At 49.9% G+C, this 19,633-nt stretch overlaps 7 protein-coding genes across 7 annotated transcripts; 5 read left to right on the forward strand and 2 right to left on the reverse strand.

The window, feature by feature from the left end:
* Positions 1-1,802: 1,802 nt before the first annotated feature.
* F4807DRAFT_171085 (uncharacterized protein) lies at positions 1,803-3,898 on the forward strand. Its single transcript, XM_047993462.1, has one exon. The coding sequence runs from the start codon at positions 2,225-2,227 to the stop codon at positions 3,800-3,802; it is 1,578 nt and encodes a 525-aa protein (XP_047852087.1). The 5' UTR covers positions 1,803-2,224; the 3' UTR covers positions 3,803-3,898.
* Positions 3,899-5,582: 1,684 nt separating this feature from the next.
* On the forward strand, positions 5,583-6,084 carry F4807DRAFT_171110 (uncharacterized protein). The gene has a single exon (XM_047993463.1). It carries the CDS (start codon positions 5,749-5,751, stop codon positions 6,028-6,030), a length of 282 nt encoding a protein of 93 aa, XP_047852088.1. The 5' UTR covers positions 5,583-5,748; the 3' UTR covers positions 6,031-6,084.
* A 2,573-nt stretch (positions 6,085-8,657) lies between these two features.
* On the forward strand, positions 8,658-9,308 carry F4807DRAFT_462379 (glycoside hydrolase family 11 protein; the record flags this gene model as incomplete). Its single annotated transcript, XM_048001815.1, has 1 exon — positions 8,658-9,308. The coding sequence occupies one exon, from the start codon at positions 8,658-8,660 to the stop codon at positions 9,306-9,308; it is 651 nt and encodes a 216-aa protein (XP_047852089.1).
* A 258-nt stretch (positions 9,309-9,566) lies between these two features.
* F4807DRAFT_171249 (HET-domain-containing protein) lies at positions 9,567-12,010 on the forward strand. Its single transcript, XM_047993465.1, has 2 exons — positions 9,567-9,680; positions 9,758-12,010. Exon 2 carries the CDS (start codon positions 9,901-9,903, stop codon positions 11,518-11,520), a length of 1,620 nt encoding a protein of 539 aa, XP_047852090.1. The 5' UTR covers positions 9,567-9,680; positions 9,758-9,900; the 3' UTR covers positions 11,521-12,010.
* Positions 11,721-13,052, reverse strand: F4807DRAFT_171183 (mitochondrial glycoprotein). The gene is made up of 2 exons (XM_047993464.1): positions 12,504-13,052; positions 11,721-12,440 (listed from the first exon to the last, which is right to left on the reverse strand). The coding sequence occupies exons 1-2, from the start codon at positions 12,863-12,865 to the stop codon at positions 11,921-11,923; spliced, it is 882 nt and encodes a 293-aa protein (XP_047852091.1). The 5' UTR covers positions 12,866-13,052; the 3' UTR covers positions 11,721-11,920.
* Positions 13,053-14,664: 1,612 nt separating this feature from the next.
* F4807DRAFT_171317 (uncharacterized protein) lies at positions 14,665-15,734 on the reverse strand. Its single transcript, XM_047993466.1, has 4 exons — positions 15,464-15,734; positions 15,309-15,396; positions 15,114-15,247; positions 14,665-15,057 (listed from the first exon to the last, which is right to left on the reverse strand). Exons 1-4 carry the CDS (start codon positions 15,690-15,692, stop codon positions 14,909-14,911), a joined length of 600 nt encoding a protein of 199 aa, XP_047852092.1. The 5' UTR covers positions 15,693-15,734; the 3' UTR covers positions 14,665-14,908.
* A 645-nt stretch (positions 15,735-16,379) lies between these two features.
* F4807DRAFT_171450 (uncharacterized protein) lies at positions 16,380-19,578 on the forward strand. The gene is made up of 4 exons (XM_047993468.1): positions 16,380-16,424; positions 16,550-16,668; positions 16,727-16,874; positions 16,945-19,578. The coding sequence occupies exons 2-4, from the start codon at positions 16,656-16,658 to the stop codon at positions 19,076-19,078; spliced, it is 2,295 nt and encodes a 764-aa protein (XP_047852093.1). The 5' UTR covers positions 16,380-16,424; positions 16,550-16,655; the 3' UTR covers positions 19,079-19,578.
* Positions 19,579-19,633: the final 55 nt, after the last annotated feature.

Genomic DNA, 19,633 nt, shown 5'->3' on the forward strand with positions numbered 1-19,633 from the left:
TTGGGAACTCTTTTCACAATTTTTACTTTTATTTTATTTTCATTTTTTAAATTATTCCCCGCCCCCACCAATCCACCCAAAATCCACCATCCACCAACCGACGATTTAACAATTCTTTCTCAACTTTTGCCATTTGCGGGCTTAAACATCAAGGCAATTCAACCGCTCGTTGGCGGCCTTGTCTTCTCCAAAACGGGCGTTTTCCCCCTCTCATTTTATCTCATTTATGATAGAACATTGAAACATTGGAAGCCATTTAATGCATATGATGCCTGAATACGTACGTACATAATACATACTACATACTCCATACTCCATACTCCATACACCACTACCTTACAATATATACGTACATATATACATGCTACATACCTCATATTACATATTACATATTGCCTACATACAAACGATAACAAATGATACAAATGACACAATTGCATTCCATCGTCGATCAGGCTTTTTAGCGAAGCCAGCTCATCATAACTCGCATCATCTGCTTCTTTGGACTTTTTGAACCGGACCAACCATGAACCGATTCTCCTCTCTCCCGAGCTTCGGCTCATGATATGGCGGTACGCCGTGGACATGGTGTATGAATCGAGGCCTCCAAGTGCCTAGCCAATGGTTCATCGTGCGCCTTATCTCAGCATGCTCCTAGATGGCTTCCCTTTGCCGATGACCACCGAGTCTGCCTTTCAGGTCAACCGAGCATCACGCCACGAAGCCGTCAGCCGATACTTGCTGTTCAAGGCCGGTGATAACACTTAGAGGGGACGGGTGAAAGCGGATACTATTGATGTCTTCATCTTGGATGTCGGTGTGCTTTGCCGAGGTGGCTTGCGCGCCTGGATGGCCATCTCCATCGCCATCGCCTCACTTTACTAGAAACTGACATGCTGTGTTGTGTTGTTTGGCCGCCTCCCCTGGCTGCAATCTACAGTCAATCTTGGCACAATCTGGCTTTCGTAAGGAAGATCCTCCTACCTAGCGTATGCTTCACCTATCTGTACCGTGACAAACTCGCTCCTCTGCTTCGGGCTCCCTTGCTTACATACCGTCTACCTGGATTTCGGATCCCCCCTGCGAAGTGCCGCGACTGGCTACGCCCAGTACGCCGTGAAAATGTTCCGAGCCAAGGTCGACCGACCGGGATCAACTAACACGACTGGTACGACGCGTCGTGATGAATTCCACGCCTGGTATCAGGAACACTCGGACCTCTTACTACTAGTCGGCCCCGAGCTGAAACATACCAGCGGCACCGACCAGATGAATGAGCTAACGAACGCCCTTTTCCTTAAATGGCAACGCATCTACCTGGCAGCCCTGGACGCTGTTTTGGGCAGGGTGGGAACCGTTCGCGCGGAAAGGCGTTGCTAGTATCCTGGTTTCTGAGCTTCATTACGGCCTGCAAACGGAAATCTAGTCCGGCGCCCAGACCAGATGACCTTGCCGAATCCTTGGGCCAAAGGGGGAAAGGGGCAACCATTGGAGAGAGGGCCCTTGGAGGCCCCAAGGCCCATTTGGAGCCCGGGGCATGGGTGAAAATCACCTAGCCCTGCAGGCGATAGCGCCGCGGCTCTCACCCAAAGGCCAACATCATATCTGACGGCTTTTATGGGCTCCTTAGCGCCATCGGCTCCCACTTAAGCAGGGGATTGTCGACGGTAATCATACGCGGTCAACGTGGAGTGACGAGGGGTAGCATCTGCACCCAGCCTTTTCTGGACTAAGTAGTCCAACATTGACGTCTTTGGAAACAGTGGAAACGACCTACAGGTTTTCTCACCGGGGCCGCCCAGGCTTCCTCTGGTTACCTTATTACCTGGCCTGCAATTTGATCTCAGCAACTTGCAAGGGTCTAGAGATCTTCATCTCTCGCCAACTTTAGCTCTGCCTCTCGCTAATCGCCCCTCCTAATTTTCGTCAGCTCGCTCACAGTAAGAGATATCATGCCTCGGGCCTCCCAGAGCCATGCTATCGCGATGAGAGAGTTCATCGACGAGTGCATGAACGTCCTTTCACAGGTTCCCCCCGACCACCACTGCTGCTCACGCCCTGGCTCTAGCTCTAGCTCTAGCACCGTAGAGATTTACCCGCACGTACCACCACCTCACGAAATAGTCTTTCCCCCTTCATCTTCAAGAGGCTAGCGCCTCGTAACCTGGTCGCTTACGCTCTCGCAAAAGAGAAACAAAAGAAAAATTACACAGTCTTGCCCGCGATGCGTAAAAGGCGGTCACCGATTGGTGAAGACATAACTACACGGCAACGGCGTCGCAACTTGCAAAACCGGACTATCAGGCCCCTCAATGCTACTACGAGACGAACACGTTCGCTACCCGTTCCTGCAGTGCGTCAACCATTGCCAATGCTGGATAAGGAGGACCATCTTGGCTGGCAAGAACCACTATCGGTGTGGAACCAAAATGCACCTCGCGTCTACATATGTGTCGTCCTCTGCTTTCCGTGCGATAACCACCGGCGGCAGGACGCGATTCACCACATCGAGGCCGCCCTAAAACGACTGGCAAAGGAGAGGCCAGTATTCGCCGGACGACTCCACGCTAGCAGTAACAACGGCAGCGTATTGCTTCGCCAGTCCCCACAACAAGACATTCCTTTCCAGGTCCTCCCCGCAAACGAGACGAGCCAACGGGAGTACGCACGCATGAAGGATGCCGGGTTTCCTCCAGGCAACTTTGTTCATCCTCGATACGCCGTCCCGGGCAGCGTGAGCTCTAATCTTGAATCGATACCGGTATCGAAAGTTCAAGCAGAGTTCCCGTCGGGCGGTTTACTACTTTCTATCTTCCTACACCACGGGCTGGTGGACGGGGGATCACTACGCGTTTTCTTGGAATGTTTTGCCGCGCAGACTCGAAATACGCCAGTTAACATGCCTTCTGACCAGACGTTTCCGATGACACATGTCCGGGGCCACAAAGGCCCGTTTAAAGTACGCGACTATTCTACATTTACGGGTCTGTTGACCGGATGCCCGGAATATACTATGCTACACGACCTCAGCGGCCCAACGCAGCCGCGGCTTTTGAAGAATGGGATGGCTATGGCACATATCGAGAAGATAGGCAAGATCTTCGTTTTCAGCAAAGAGCGGTTACAGGAGCTCAGGGAGCTAATTCGCTCTAGAAATGGAAAGGCGGAACTTCCGTCCGCGTACACAAGTTTGGCCGCGCTTGCGTTCGCGCATATTACGAAATCTCGCGTAGCAGCCGAGAGGTATCTGCCGGGAGTTCACCATAGGGGCAATGCGATGTTATGGAATTCGGTGAATTGGAGGACGAGGGCCTTTCAGGGCGCTACGGACAACTACTTTGGCAATGCGGCCCTACCGGCTGTTACGAAGGCGTCGATGGCCCAATTACACGCGGCGTGCGACGACGACGACGAACTCGCCCGTCTGGTACCGCTCATCAAAACATCGATAGACGCGGTCGACCAGGAATACGTCAGTCGGCGGCTGGCTATGCTATCCGAGGTGCCCGACCCACGCTTACTGGGGGTCAACTATGACCCACGGATGCCTGAAATGTTGGCATTTAATACATGGAGGCACTTCGGGGCGGATGTCGAGTGGAACATCCCGGGAGTGCCCGCGACGAAGGCGGACGCGATCAGGAGAGCCCACGGGTCGTGGAATCTCGGGACGTGCTTAATACTGCCGGCCAGGGCGGACTCGACGAAGCAGGAACTATTCGTGAGCTTGTCGGTTGATTCGATGAGGCTTCTGTGCGCGGATGAGGGATGGACGAGGTGGATTGATAGGATCATAGGTTGAATAATGATGAGGCTGCAACCACTATAATGTAATTATCTAATGCCTTTGATCCCTGCACCTTGTCGATGATCTACTCACTTCTCATTTCCGTGGCAGCTAGGTATGTATTGGTTGTCACCCTGTCGGCTACTGGATCCGAAGTCCGACACGGCCGGTTCCCATCAGGTCCCTCCTTGTTTTTTCTTCTTGTGACATGTCACTTCCATCTAGTGGCCTCGTGCGCGACAAGACCTTGCTTTTTCCTATTCCCCAGCGGTACCAAACTTCCCAGGTTTGGGGGGCGACGAACCGCGGAAATCCCGAGCCATTCCCGGGAACAGACCCCTTTCTCGGCGCCAAGACGACCCATGGATCTCGCAGGTCTCGCTAGGTACGTACAGATAAATTAGCTACCGTAGTAGAGATTAAAGTGATCAAAATACGATATAGAATCACGATAGCGGATACGCCCCATTGGGCGCAGCCAGCAAAGCAAGCCCGGGGCCCGTAGGAGGTCCGCCCATGCTGCTACGGCCCGTTCCGAATCGGCGAGGTTAGGGGAAAGAGAGGAGAAGGAAAAGGAAAAAGAAAAAATGACAGAAAAAAAATAAAAAGTGATAGAAACGAATGAAACATTAGATCATTGATAGGAGGCTCAAAAAAAGGGCGGGAATGGGGAATGGGCAACGAATGTTCGTCAGTGTGCAGCGGGTATGATGTTATGCTTTAGTGCGTTTACAAAGTAAGCACCAACAACTGTTGGTGTGTAGTAGCAGCAAGTAGCAAAGCAAAGCAAAGCAGGCAGATTTGAGGTGTGGGTGACATTCTTTGCTGCTGGCCTTGGGCTGCTTGGCCATTTTGCCGCGTCTACGTTGCGACATTGGCCCTTTCGCTAACCCGTCCGCCCGTTCCTTTTTCTCCCTTGTTAGAACCACGAATCGCGAAGCGGATGGGCGATCAAAATGGATCTTGGCTAAACTGTACGTATCTTTTCACGTTTGGCTTTTTATCTGACAGCCCTACGAGGAATCACGAGACCGCGAAGGATTCGCTGAGGTTTCAGCCGCCTTTCCTGTGTTGGGAAAGCTAGGAGACGTCATGTCATGTCTTTGCCCGATTTTTTTCTAGTACTTCTGTCCCATCGATCTGGAACGCAGAAGAGGAACCGGCAATTAATATGGATATAGATAGGATGTTTGGTTCGCAAGATCGCGGGAGTGGGAGGGATCGCGAAAGAGGAGAAAAAAAAAGGACAGAACACAGAAAGTGACGGGCTTTAGCTTCGCCTAATGCTTCTACTATGCTTCTCTTCGGGTTCGAAAAAATGACAGGAGCTAAGGAAGGCCGGGAAGACTAGACGGCTACTGCAGAGAAATCTGCTGTCTTGCGGCACGGGGAAAATCTTGATTGATTTTCGTGCACGCTCTGCCGAAATGACATAACAACTATAGCACGACGAGGTATTAACAAGTGCCCTAACTGCCTGAGACGCTGACATACATATACATCCACATGATATATATGGATACGTCCGTAACACTAGAGCACATAATCTCCATCACCTATTCCCCCTTAGGTAGGGAGATACCGAAGGTGTTCGCCGTAGGCTATCCTCGCCCGACCCCTAAGCCAAGTCTGGCAGTTTTCAAATTTCGAATATGGGGACGAAACGCCGCGCATACATTGGCAAGTGGCGTATAATACACCGCAAGCTATATATGTTATATTAGGCACCGTTATGCCTCCTTTAATGAACGCATACGGTATCCCGGGCAGCGGTAGTGCTTACCTGTAGTTGGTCCCCACGGCCGTTTGCGATAATTGCCCTGTTGGATGGGCAGATGGGCTGGATGGGCTGGATGGAGACTCCATATCTGCTATTGCCAAGGATTTTTTTCCGCGGAGAAGACGCTCGGCGTTGGGCTTGCGTACGAAATTGAATTGCGCGCATCACTTAACACACGTCCATGTCTTTGAAGGGGATCTTCTTTTTGTTTTTGTTTTGCTTTTGCTTTTTTCAATATTATTTCTCCGGTCTCCTTTTTTCTTTCTCTCTCTCTCTCTCTCTCTTCTCCCTCTGTCTTATTATGACGGCATGCTCGGCTTGTGGGGTATGGATATCTGCAGTTCGAGGGCAGCGAATACTACTCTCGGCTGTCATCCCATTCGTCGAGAATGGCCCTGCTCATGGGAACCCGAGGAGAGAGAAACCTTACCATGAAGTCGTATTGATATCTCTAGGTACATAGGTAAGCGCTTCTTTTTCTCAGCCCCCAGTTCTGTCGGCGTAGATTGATGCCCAGCAACAGCCAGGGTGGTATGTTTCTACTTTTGCTTTTTTTTTGTCCCTTTTCCTTTCACGGACAGCGGACGGCAACCCAGCATGGGTTGCGGGATTGGGAAGTTTGGTTGTAACCTATCGCCTGCTTACCTAGCTCGACAAATCCACGTGGGCTTGGGAAACCCCCCCGGTTCTCTGACGATGCTTCAGGGTTCCCTTTTTCTCGCCGGGGTCCCGGTTCGGGCTTCTCCCCCCCGGTCAATTTCGAGAAGCACGAACCGCACGTTCTTGGTTCCTGGATTGCTTTCGCGTCGCACGACATACGTGCCGTACATGGGTCTTTGGCTTGCCTATCAGCACGGCCTTCAGGCCTCCACGCATTGCTTAGCAATCCCGCTGTTTTTCCCGCAGCCCCGTAATCCAAGATGCTAAGCGTTCGTACATATGTACATGGTATGCGAGATACTAGTAGCTCCATTAGCTTCTCACCGCCCGCCCCTATCGTATCCCGTATCTGTGATCACGAGCGCATCAACCGGCGGTACTACAATTTTGGCAAGGGGTGGGCGTCCGTGGGGCGCACGCCCATGATCTAACTCAGGGGGTTGGCCTCAAAATTTCGATTTCCAGAGATGCGCTCGATGCGGTCCATCTTCAGACGAGCGGGGCGACCCATCGTGAGAAAAAGAAGAAAAAAAGAAAAGGAAAAAAAAAGCTTCGAGCTGAGGTTCAGCCCCATCGTGTTCCCTACACTATTGCATGCTCTCTCCCTCTGTGCCCCTAGACGGAACAGGTGCGTACCTATATGGGTTAGCGACGGCGAGCTTCTGCGGGTCGATTCGACCGTTATGTAGGTACGATGATCATGCGGTGTGTTTCGGAGATTTTCTGCTCTTCGTCTCGCCCCGTCCACTTTCGCCCCGTCTCCCCGCTCTCCGTCCAGATCCATTCGTCGTCGCTGAGATCTTCCTAGCCCCTAACGGTGTCTAGCGTCGACGAGTCGCTCATCGAAATAAACGCGATCTCCCCTTTCCAATCTCGTAGGGAATGAGAGGACGAGGCGATCGTGATCGTACGGTTGAACTAGTATCTTAACATAGCGATCTAGCCGCTAGCTAATCTCCATCTAATGATCTCAATCATTAGCCCCATATCTCGTCCAAGGACTTTCCCACGCTCCTAACGGCGTCCCTAGCGTCCGCCACGAGGAACTAATGCTAGATTCGTTTGCATTCGACTTAGCACGTCACCGATGGAATGAGCCGTTCGCGCTAAGGCTCTAAGGGCTCCAATCGTTATTTAAATAAGTACTCGCTCTTTCGCGCGTATCATCGATGGTGGAGCACCGCTCTTAACCGTCTAGTTTGATAGCACGTCCCACAGGTTCGTCCGCTTCGACCAGATTTGTGTACTATGTAAGTGCCGAACGGGTGAAGCCATCATCGAATGTTTTGAGAACCGAAGCTAACAATGAATTAGGTGAAAATTCTGTCCCCCCGAGCTAGAAATAGCTCGCTATTGCTGCTATTTTCGCAACACCAAATCCGTGGCATTAGAATCACGGCCTCAGATTGCCATGGTTATGTTTAGCAAGATAAAGGGATAGGAGAATGGATACGCTCTGGCCATTCAATCATTATCTTATTCCTAATGCGACTCCGAAATGGCGAACGGGCAACACTTACTATATGAAGCTTTGGAGCGTCATGAGACATGAAGGCTCGTATTTTGACATCTCGTCATGCCATTGAAAGCAATGTCTCGGTCATTTAACTTTCACTACTCTATGGTGAGTGTCATTTGATAGGATGACTATGGCTCGAGAGATCAAAGAGGAGGGGATTAAAGGAGACTCGCAAGTCCAAGCGTTTCAGCTAAGATTTCGCATGAACTCCTACTCCACCCCCAACTCTCGCACTCCTCGCCACTGACTGCCTATCGCTGAGTTCAATATTGATACTCATGTCGTCAATTCTGTCGCCGTCGCCACCGCAGCTACCGGTCACCGCTTACTTAGCTTTGTGAAATTTGGCAAAAAGCATCTTGCCATATATAGACAGGTTTATATTAACATTAGCAGCCGCAAGAACGAACCAAGCGTCGTCCCAAGCGCCTAGATCGTGTCGACGCGTAAATAGCATAACATGAAACCGCCTCCAATGGGGCGCTGCCAGGGGGCTCGGCCAGCATAAGGTGCATTTAACCGCCGGCAAAATCAGGCAGGGCTACATCGCGTCAATATCGGGATCCCGGTTCTCCAAGTTGGGGACTGCCGGCAAAATACGATTCCCCAGGATGATCGGCATAAACCTGCTAATTCCATCTTCATCCCGTCGTCTCGGGAACCAGGAACGGACTCGCCAATTCCCCTTTCCAGAAGGAGGCTATTAGCCAGACCCCCAAGCAGGAAACGGGCGAATGTCAATTTTATCGCCATCGCCAGGTATTTAAGCGATCACATCCCTCCCGGCGATCCAGCGGATACCCTGACCGAGCTTCTTCCCACCGCCAGGGTCCAAAAGACAGACAAGTCAGTCAGTCCCTTCTCTTTAGTCAAAACCAGCTCTTCAAATCCGTTTCGAAACGACAACGACAATGCTCGGATCAGTCCTCGTAGCCCTCACGGCGGCGGCCGGGGCCGTGGCCTCGCCGCTGGACCTCATCACGCGGTCGACGCCGGCGGGCACGGGCACGAACAACGGCTTCTTCTACTCCTTCTGGACGGACGGGGCCGGGCAGGTGACGTACAACAACGGCGACGCGGGGTCGTACGACGTGACGTGGCAGAACGTGGGCAACTTCGTGGCGGGCAAGGGGTGGAACCCGGGGGCGGCGCGCGTGGTGACGTACAACGGGACGTGGAACGGCGCGAGCGTGAACAGCTACCTGTCGGTGTACGGGTGGACGCGCAACCCGCTGATCGAGTACTACGTCGTCGAGTCCTTCGGCACGTACAACCCGTCGAGCGGCGCGTCGAAGCTGGGCACCGTCGAGAGCGACGGCGGCACCTACGACGTCTACCGCACCCAGCGCGTCAACCAGCCCTCCATCGACGGCACCTCCACCTTCTACCAGTTCTGGTCCGTGCGCCAGCAGAAGCGCGTCGGCGGCAGCGTCACCATGCAGAACCACTTCGACGCCTGGGAGAGCGCCGGCCTCCAGCTGGGCACCCACAACTACCAGATCCTCGCCACCGAGGGCTACCAGAGCAGCGGCTCGGCGCAGATCACCGTCGAGCAGTCGTAGGGGGGGCGCGGGTTTGTGGCGATGCTCGATGGCGCTTGGGATGGGGAAGGGGTGTGGCAGGCTGAGTAGGTTGCATGCATATGCACCTAGGTACTTCCTGATGTATACTCGTCTCTAGCTTTACGCCCGGGTATTGAAAACCTCAATATATGGCTTGTACGGCTGTAATGATTTCGTATTAACAGTCTTCCGATTATCTGCGGTAGTAAAGTAAATAATGATCATACTCCCACGGCACCATGTATCACAGCGCTGTTTTCTTTACTTTATATACCTCAAACGTTGTACATGCAGTATCATAAAGTTGTGGCAATTTCTTTAGGTAGCAATGACAATGTGGCGGTACAGCTTACTTACATATGTGGACAAATGGTAATCTATAGCCGCAATCGCCCTGTTTTATCCAAGTGAATTTCTAGCCAACGGATACCTAACTTGCAATATATTAGCAGTTTCCGACGTAAAGCTCACAGTCGAAGTCATCTATCATAGCAATTCGACTTGAATCGCACGTTCACTCTTCGGAATGATTCATTTGAAATATTCAAAATATTGACACATTCGATATATCAATCTATTACCACAGTCCGCAATGCATCTTCTAGACGTCGAAACAAGGAGGCTTAAGAAATACGTAGAGGAGGAAGATGGCAAAGCTGTTGACGAATACGCCATACTTTCTCATCGGTGGCTAGCCCGAGAGGACGAGGTTCTCTTTCAAGATATCGAATCCGACGATCAGACGCCTCTCATACAAAAACAGGGCTTCTATAAACTCGACCAATGCTGCAAAGAAGCTCGTCGCATGAACATCAAGTATGTTTGGATCGACAGTTGCTGTATCGATAAATTGAGCAGCGCGGAACTCCAGGAGGCCATCAATAGCATGTATCGTTACTACGCGAACGCCAAGATATGCTATGTCTATCTCAAAGACACCACATCCACAGTCGAGGGGTCGTTTGAACTAGGTGAAAACGAGGACTATTTCAAGAGAGGCTGGACGTTGCAGGAGCTTCTAGCTCCAAAATATGTCTATTTTCGCGACAAAAGTTGGCTCCATCTTGGGGATAAGGTTTCTTTGTCGGGCGAACTATCCAAAATCACTGGCATTGACTCAGATATCTTACGCGGTTCCGAAAACCTGAGGTCATATTCAATCGCGCAACGCATGTCCTGGGCATCCAGACGCAAGACTACGAAGGGTGAGGATCTTGCATACAGTCTAATTGGGCTGTTCGATGTAAACATGCCCATGCTCTACGGCGAGGGGGGCACGAAAGCATTCTTACGCTTGCAGGAAGAGATCATCAAGACATCAGACGACCACTCTATCTTCGCCTGGACGGGTGTAAAAGGATCTTCCGGATTGCTAGCTACAAGTCCCGCTGCTTTTCGTAAGTGCGGGACGGTACTTGGTATGGAAAGTCGCTCTGGCAATAGCCCATTCTCTATGACCAATAGGGGCCTTTCTATCACTCTGGCCCTGAAACCCTGGGTACTAGATACGTACATGGCTCTGCTTAATTGCAAGGTCCAAGGTGCTCTACTGGAAACGGAGCGATTATGCATTTTCCTTAAGAGAGGTGTTGCAGATGACCAATACTCTAGAGTTTGCGTAGACGGAAAAGACATATCAACCCGGCAAAACCCAGATGCAGAATCCGAGGCCGTTCCTATCTTCGTAAAAAGAGAACACCGGATACATGCGACCACGCATACGAACGGGTTTCGAATAGAAAATACGCTTGCCGAATCGTATTTGATAGAAGGATGCTGGGATCCAAGGGAGCAGACTGTGACTTTCAAACCTGGTACACATGAATGGCGACATGTGGCCACATTAAGACTCTCCAACTGTGGAAACATCAAGACGGCCATGCTAGGATTCGACTTTGGCTTTAACCCTACTTTCCTGATCTGCGAATCAATAGTTGATCCTACGATCAGGTTCTTCAACACCTCGACAACTTTACTTGAAAACGATGAAACTATAAGTGTATGGCGGACTTCTACCGGTGTTCCATTAGAATGGAACCGCATAGAATCCAATCCTCGTCGGTTTGATACAGCTTTGGATAACCCATATCGTGGTCTTTGGGTGTTAAAAGGAGATCGACTCGACGGCTTACATGTATACCTCATATCTGCAGGTATACTTGTCACATTATTTAGGGGCCCTGGGGGGTGGTCCCTAACCTTCTTTCAATAGAAGGGGCTTATGGCGATTCAGGCGCCGATGATTATGTCGAGCGGAAGCGAGCTAACCTATCAGAATGGGGTTGTGAGATCTTGTACTGTACACCGTAGTTACACGACAACTATACAGTTACTCGCGCACTCGCAAAGAACACTCTAAACCAGTTAGAGCGTCAACATATATCATCAGACGTCATCCCATCTCATAAACTTTTTCAGTAGTGGCCATTTTTCTTTTATTATACATGCGGAGTGTGGAAAAGTTACATCAGGACGAGTGATTCCTCATAATACATCACGGGAGGTTTTATAATCTCTGCCTCCTTAATCCTCATTCGTCGTTTCGTCCTAATCGCTCGACCTTGAACCCCCTTTTTTCCCCGTCCCCACCCCACCGACGCCGAAAAAAAATTCTAAGCATCGATAAAGGCCTTGACGTCCTTCAGCCAGGTCTGGTACTCGCGCTGCTCCTTGATGTCCATGTAGTCGGGGGCGAAGACGGCGAGGGCCTGGGTGACGCCGCGCTCCTCGAGGTAGCGCTCCATCAGGAGCTGGAGGTCCTCGTCGAGGGTGCCGAAGGGCGGGCCGGGGTACACGTCCTGGGCGATGTGGGCCGTCTCGGCCGTCTCGCCGTGCGCCAGCTTGGGGTCCTTGAAGTAGTAAAAGTTCTCGACCATGATCTGGCCGTCCTGCGCCAGCGCTTCGATGTTAAGAGCGCCCTTACCCGGCTTCTCCACCACGACGTTCAGCCGGCACGGCACCGGCGTTTCGTTAGTCTCGTCCTCCTCGTCGAGGAGCTCATCGTTCTCCGATTGTGCGGAACGTTGGCCGGCCTCGGGAACGTCGATTTCGTCGTCATTGAGCGACTCGTCATTGTAGAGGTCATCGTTCTCGTAGTTGGCGAGATCAGAGATGGAGAAGCTGACGGTGATGCTGAGGTGGACATGTTAGTTTCTTTGCTCCCATATTCCCTTCGGCCTATGTAGTGCCACTCACGTCTCATTACCGAACTTCCGTGTCAGAGTGACATCTTCTTTGCCGGGCTCGTCCTTAAGCTCGAAGGGGCTGTTCTCGAGGAAGTCTTTGACGCTGGCGGGATACTGGTCGACTTCCTTCATCGAGCCCTCAAACTGGAGTTCGCTGTCGAGCTTGACAGATAGTTCCTGGTCAACCTCGGCGGCGGATTGTCTAAATTGGGACGTCGAGAAGGCAGATGCGAACTGCGACGATCTGAGGGGTGCCCATGACGACTTTAGTAGAGAGCTCGGTCGAGCTACTCTGGATTGACGGAGCGCGGTAGAGCTGAGACGGTTAAGAGTCCGGGGCGCTGATCGCGCAACAACTCGTAGTGATAGCATCTTGTTTAATCTGAATTATGACGAACGGATTCAAGATGGTGGTAGAAGTTATTGTTGAGGGTATCTTGATCTTGATGTTGAACAAATGGAAATTTACAAAAAAACCTAAAATTTTATCAGATGATAACGATAAACGATTGGAGCTTTCTCTGCGCACGGGCCAATACATGGAGGGGAGGCGTAGTGGGGTTAAGGTTAAGCTTTCGATGGGTATTCTTTAATCCGCATTAACGCATATTACATTATGCGTATACCACATTCATGTTGAAGAATACCTAAGAATAGCCAATTCTATAATTCTATAATCTCACTTATTCAAGGCCCAAAACTCCTTATTTCTAATCATAATGACACTATGCCTCCAACGTTAGAGAATGGCCGGGTCAGACACAGTCGACACTCTTGCCAGTTCCTTGTTCATTGATGCCTCGCACACGTACCTAACGCCCCATCCAAATTCGAAAAAGCCTCCGGTTAGGAACTTCCAAGGTCGTCATTTGTTGAATTGGCTTTTATGGTGTCGAACAGCCGATGATGGATAACTGATTTCAGACAATAGTGGCCTTTGTGGTTTATATTCGTGATGCTAGCTCGGTCCCTTCCTTACATTGCCAACATTGATATTGGGTCCTGTTAGCCTGGCTGTCGACACCAGATCCACAGCTTCCAAACACACCACTCATACTGGCCGTCTTGCAAGATTGTTCCGATATCAAAACCGTTTCTTCATGGCCACAGACGTAACAGGCCCTCAAGTGAGTAACGTATTGACACATCTCTAAATTCGTATAAGTGATATAAATCAACTCCAGAGTCCAGAGCCACGTACTAGAGTGTATTTTCGCTGTAAAACTCGGTAGCTTGCAATTTGATTCACGGTGACAGTTGTCATATGGGGTAGAGGTCGACAGCATGCTTTTTTTTCCACATAGGAGCATATTAATCTCGAATTTATATGACGGCAACAGCAGCTCACACATCGAAAATAGTTGAAGCCGTCCCCTGCTGTGGTTGTCCTAGTGTATGACTTGTCTTGAGGACATCGCCTACTATATTTCTGACCGGGCCAATCGGGTACCCGAAGAAGCGAAGAAAGAAGAGTCTTCATCCACGGTGATTGCTATGCAAGCTAGCTGGACCAATAATTTTGAGACTTCTAGCTAAAATGATAAGAACCTAGTTTCTTGGATGTACTACGAGTCATCGTGCTGGTATTAAATAGCATGAGTTTGGAGAGGACAATGCACTGAGCAAGTAGCCGTCTCGGGACGAGTCCATAGGAGACAAGGAGTTGTGAAAGGTCACACGTCCGTCAACTGCGAGCGGGAAGATCTGATTTCATATGAAAGACAGTCGAGGGATCGGCGTTTCGGGACGTGGTAAGGCTTCCCGGGGCATCTTTCAAGGATTCGGGTCCGGGGTGCAGCAAATTGTGAACCAGCATCCCATGAAAATTCGGCTACCCGCTTCCCTTCCACGTGCAACTGAACGATCTAAAAACAGCGGCGCCGATAATGAATTCGGGTCGCAAGCAGTCGCGGTTTTATGCCTGTAGTGAAACTTGCACCAAATCGACGTTGAAATATGCCGAGCCTGGCTGGTGAATTGGGTTTCCATGGCAATTCCCAACGTAGCCCCGATGACGGTTGCGGAGATCTTGCCGAAGCCTTCAGACGCCACATCGCCGAAGCTACCTAGCCGTACATGGGTACGAGCGTTCCAAGCTTATGTAAAGGTAGCCGGCATTATCTAATCTGTGCCCATTGTTTCATCGAGAAATCTGGGAACGAATACCGGCATATGTGGCTGATTGCGGAGTTTGCAGCTGATATGCGCCTTGGCTGTAGGTAACCGCGGGCTCGCAAATCAAAGGTCAAGTAAGGCAGAATCCCGCTGTCTGGTCTCGGGAACTTCCCACGCCCCTACGTAAGGCCCCGTCTGCTCCCCGATCAAGATAGAAACAGCAGCCGAAAGTACAGGGAATCGTGAAACCCCCCTTTTCAGGCTGAAGATTCCAGACACGTGGATTTCAAAGGGGTTTTCTCAATGCTCCCCTCTCGGAGGAAAGCTCGAGGCTTGGACTTGGCCGGCGGAAGATATCCTCACCCATTTAACAGTGGTTAGATAGGACCAAGATCCTTCCCACCGACTTAGAAGCCCAGCGTTTTCTTCCGTATCGAGTACCGGGGTTACTGAGATGCCAATCAGCTGGATGAGATCCCGTCGTAAAATCAAAGCATATACTGACGGAAACCATTCTGGTACTCCTTTTGGAGCCTATCAACCTTGACCTTTAGCAGATCCTCCTTGGCACTGGCAGGGCGTCCAGGTCTTCTCGTTTTCTTCACTTCGCTTAATTCCTCATCATATTGATGAACGAAACTATGAAAAGTCAGGTCAAAGGAAACCACAAACCACAGAATGTGTTAGTAGTAGGACTGACGTCTTAATAAGCTCGTGGATTACATCCAATTGAAGAGGCTGCCCCTCATTCTGTTTGACGGCTTCTTGGAAAAATGTAGCTCGCTCAACTAACCACGTAGAAATATCAATTATGTGAATCAAGTTGGTGTGGTGGCACAATTGGCTTTGACATACGGTATGGCCTATCAGTTTTCTTCCTTGATGCTGCAATTTTCTCTAACTTCTCATCTCGAACTTGAGCTCGATGTAATCGTTTGGAATCCCGAGAGTACTGATGAAGGGATTCGATGGGTCCCTTCTTCTTCGCAATGGCTTTGCGAGTTTTTTCAAATGACTTTGGCATCTTGAAGGTTATGAATGTATGGTGGGATTCTAAATGTGAGCTGGACAAAGGTATTGTCATATGTCTTTTCGATTTTAAGATTTTTCCTAAGTGGAAAAATACTTGTGGAGCAAGAATGAATATGGATAAAAGTGAACAAAAATGGAATATTTCTAGAACCTATCCCAAAAATGGATAGTGTGGGGGGCAGGGATGTTTAAGCTTTTGACTAATCATAGTAAGAGCTACTTGGTAAGTGTTATGAGTAATAGTGTGATTTGGGCTGGTGCAGTAACTTATGCTAAGTACATCCACCACTGACGTAAATGACAGACGTGCCCAGGTGCACCTGGGTTGCTAGGGTTGTCAGGTCCATTATCGTTTAGTGCGTACAATTGGTTGGCCCCACGTTTAAGTTTGTCCTGCCGTGTCCATTGCAACTTTAGGAAGTCGCGGTGTAGCCCACGACGCGGTTAGTCTTTATCGATTATGATTTTAAACCACCAGGATCAAGCAGCATGATCTGAATTTCCAACCAGAGATCCAGTGGACCGCGTCTTTTCTATTTGTTAATTCTACATTGCAACTTTCAGTCTTTCCCATTCCTAATCCATAATCATTCTTCAACCCACAATCTTTCGGGCAAAAGGTTAACTGTCAACTTTCAGCACCTCTTAACTTCCGTTCAATTTCCGTCAATCAACATCAACATCAACAATAGACACAACCGTCAATTGACATCGTCAATTCGTAATTCAACTACCACTTCGTCGCGTGTTTCTATTACCATACGCACTCCCTTCTACTTGCATGGTAAGATTGGTCACCCACAACGTCATTGGTCACTTTTTCAGCGGGCCTTGAGCCCCACTCCTTCGTCGCCTTCCTATATATTCTTTCCTCTGCTTCCTTCACCGATGTCTAATTATATAATCAAGGTATCAATTACAATAATTACCAAGGTCTTTGAATGGGTGTGAGGAATCAATAAAGCTTGCGATCCAACCTAGGCCTTGGGGGAGAGTCCCCTTTGTCGCCGTCAAAATGGGTATTCAAGGTTTGTTTATCCGCCCGAGACACGATCCTTCGAGCTCTCAACTGACTTACTTATGTAGGGCTACTACCCTTGTTGAAGTCGATTCAGAAACCGATAGAATTGAAGAAGTATCAGGGAGAGACATTTGGAGTTGACGCCTATGGTTGGCTCCATAGAGGTACTGTATCATGTGCCGCCGAGCTTGCTCAAGGCAAGCCCACCCGCAAGTAAGTCTTGATGATCATGCTGCAGGCCGAAGACAATATTTGGACACCTCTCACACACATTATGTATTAGATATGTGGACTTTGCAATGGGCCGAGTCAAGATGCTCCAGCATTTTGGCATTACACCATACCTAGTCTTTGACGGCGGCTACCTCCCTAGCAAAGCCTCAACCGAGGCGTCTCGTGAAAGACGCCGAGAGGAATCTAAGAAGGCCGGTATCGAACTTCTCAATGCAGGCAAAGCAGCAAACGCTCAAGCATATCTCCAAAAGGCTGTCGATGTCACTCCGGAGATGGCCCGACACCTAATCGAAGAATTAAAGAAAGTCGGATTACCCTACGTGGTAGCACCATACGAAGCCGATCCCCAACTGGTTTACTTGGAACAACAAGGACACATCAGTGGAATTCTTTCAGAGGATTCTGACCTTCTCGTGTTCGGTGCCAAACGGCTTTTGACCAAACTTGATCCGTATGGGAGGTGTATCGAGATCAATCGTCGCGATTTCTGCGCTTGTCGCGAGGTGTCTCTAACGGGTTGGACAGACAGTCAGTTTCGTCAGATGGCTATCCTAAGTGGTTGTGATTATCTCGCGAGCATTAACAATCTTGGGTTAAAGACTGCGCATAGGATGCTACGCAAGCACAAGACGCCTGATCGAGTTGTTCGCATGTTGGAATTCGATGGAAAATATCGGGTTCCGCCTGGTTACCTGGAAATGTTTCGCCAAGCTGAACAGACCTTCCTATACCAGTGGGTGTTTTGCCCGAAAGCCAACGAACTAGTTCATTTCAGCGACCCTGGTCCGGACATCAAAGCACATGAGCTTCCATTCATTGGCCCATTCATTGAACCAGAAGTTGCTAGAGGCATTGCAGTCGGCGATGTGAATCCTATCACAAAGCTACCGATTGTACTTATGCCCCGTCCTTCTCCACGGAAACGGACGGCATCAGGCGGAACTCCCGCTATCTCACAACAGACAAGGGTGCCCCCAGAGAAACCCATTGATTCTTACTTCAAGGGTCACCGACGAATTCCGCTTGGTGAAATGGATGCAAATTGCTTCACAGTGAACCCTGCACGTTTATCCACTCTAACAGATAATGGGAATCGACCAATCGTGTACCCTCTTCCTCGACCATATGTTCAAGAGGATCGCCGAGCGTCTTCTGTAAACCCGCGCAATTATATATCCCGCCCCGAAAACTCATCTCGTACTCTGCGACGTCGAACTGAGCCGGTGTCTAATCTTCTCAACAACGCCGGTCAACTTGCGCCAAGCGCACCACAACGTCAAGCCACCGAGGCAGGAACCAATGCCGCGAGTAACTTGCAAAATATTGGTACCAATCCCACTCGACCGTCTAAGAAGGCACGTCTATGCGACGATGGCAGCTCGGGGCTAAGCCCCAGTAAGAAGAGCAAGTTTTTTTCGGCAAAAAGTACGAGCAATACGGGTGGTAAACAGGGCCTTGGCTATCTAATGTCCGACGACTCTATCGAGGAGGCTCTGATAGACCTGCCAGATGTCGGTGGCTGGGGGAAATCGGTCAAGGGGCAGAAGGAAGTGGCCGTTTATGAGGAGGAACAATCAGCCAATATTGAACTGTCTAAGGATGACACCAAGGAGGAGTCGACTTCGAGCATACTGAGTAGTTCGGGCATTGTGGAGCGATACGCATACATGCCAAGTAGCTCACTTAACTTGTCGACCAATGGACACAGCCAACCACGACGCCAAAGCAGCTCTGCTTCTCGCAGGAGTTCGCTTATTGATCTGACCCCAACATCCTCTGTCACGACTTCTACCCCGTTTAGCTCAACTAATTATCCATCGACGGCCAAGACGACACCGGGTACGACACGCTTAACACCTCTTGAGCGACTCGGTATCCAGGCTTTGGGCCGTAATAAGCAACCTTCGACACCAACATTCACGGCACCCCGATCCGTGAAACGCTCTAGCTTGGGACGACCCAGTCTCGATTCGCTGCCGATTAATCCGGCATTTGTGCCTCTACCACCGGTAGATTTAGAGGAGGTGGAGGCATTGCATCAGCCTCTCGGCAGCGAGGACATGATACTACCCGAGAATGAAGATGAGGACTTAGAGGTAGATGAGGGTCAGGAGAACGTGGGGGAAGGGAAAAGGAGGAGAGGCGGAAAGAAGATAGACTTGTCAAAATTCCTTTTCGCTTAGTCGACAAGTCTCTTTCTAGACCGCACCGGGTATCAATGTGTCACCTTGCTTCATAATAGACAATGCACATTAGGTACGATATGCACTTTACACACCGGTTCGCGAGGGAATAGAGGGCGCACATCGGTCTTCATCAGCATGGCGCTGGAGTTTAAATTTTAAGGGTGGCGACGGAGTTAAAAGGCGTCCTGCAAGAGTCCTTATGAGTTCTCCGGATCAGGAACAAAAAGGGCCATAAAGTCAAGCACCTATGCAAGATATCCTCACAGGGAACATGAGAAGCAAATTAAGACGCATATCAATTATAAGGATTGCAAATACATACATGCTCTGATTGCTACTTGATATTCTCCGGGTTGATTGTATGGATGGGTGTACTCTGCGTAGTTTGTCATTATATGACTAACTAAACGTTTTTAACATGATATCTAAGGCGTTTGATTCAAGCTTAAAACTGCAAATAGGGGTATATCATCCCTTAAGTACGTACATGTAAGTTGTGTCACTCGTGGCAATGCGAATGACCAATACATGTACATTGACGTTCTATCTCGG

Source organism: Annulohypoxylon truncatum, assembly GCF_022578515.1.
Source record: "Annulohypoxylon truncatum strain CBS 140777 unplaced genomic scaffold F4807scaffold_26, whole genome shotgun sequence".
In the NCBI taxonomy this organism is placed as follows: domain Eukaryota; kingdom Fungi; phylum Ascomycota; class Sordariomycetes; order Xylariales; family Hypoxylaceae; genus Annulohypoxylon; species Annulohypoxylon truncatum.

Coding starts and splice junctions, on each gene's coding strand:
- F4807DRAFT_171317 (XM_047993466.1), bottom strand. CDS start 15,692: ATGACAATACCTTTGTCCAGCTCACATTTAGAATCCCACCATACATTC. Junction 15,248..15,308: donor ATCCACGAGCTTATTAAGAC/GTCAGTCCTACT, acceptor GACTTTTCATAG/TTTCGTTCATCAATATGATG. Junction 15,058..15,113: donor GGAGTACCAGAATGGTTTCC/GTCAGTATATGC, acceptor TTGGCATCTCAG/TAACCCCGGTACTCGATACG.
- F4807DRAFT_171249 (XM_047993465.1), top strand. CDS start 9,901: ATGCATCTTCTAGACGTCGAAACAAGGAGGCTTAAGAAATACGTAGAG.
- F4807DRAFT_171183 (XM_047993464.1), bottom strand. CDS start 12,865: ATGCTATCACTACGAGTTGTTGCGCGATCAGCGCCCCGGACTCTTAAC. Junction 12,441..12,503: donor CGGAAGTTCGGTAATGAGAC/GTGAGTGGCACT, acceptor TGTCCACCTCAG/CATCACCGTCAGCTTCTCCA.
- F4807DRAFT_171085 (XM_047993462.1), top strand. CDS start 2,225: ATGCGTAAAAGGCGGTCACCGATTGGTGAAGACATAACTACACGGCAA.
- F4807DRAFT_171110 (XM_047993463.1), top strand. CDS start 5,749: ATGTCTTTGAAGGGGATCTTCTTTTTGTTTTTGTTTTGCTTTTGCTTT.
- F4807DRAFT_171450 (XM_047993468.1), top strand. Junction 16,875..16,944: donor CAAGGCAAGCCCACCCGCAA/GTAAGTCTTGAT, acceptor ATTATGTATTAG/ATATGTGGACTTTGCAATGG.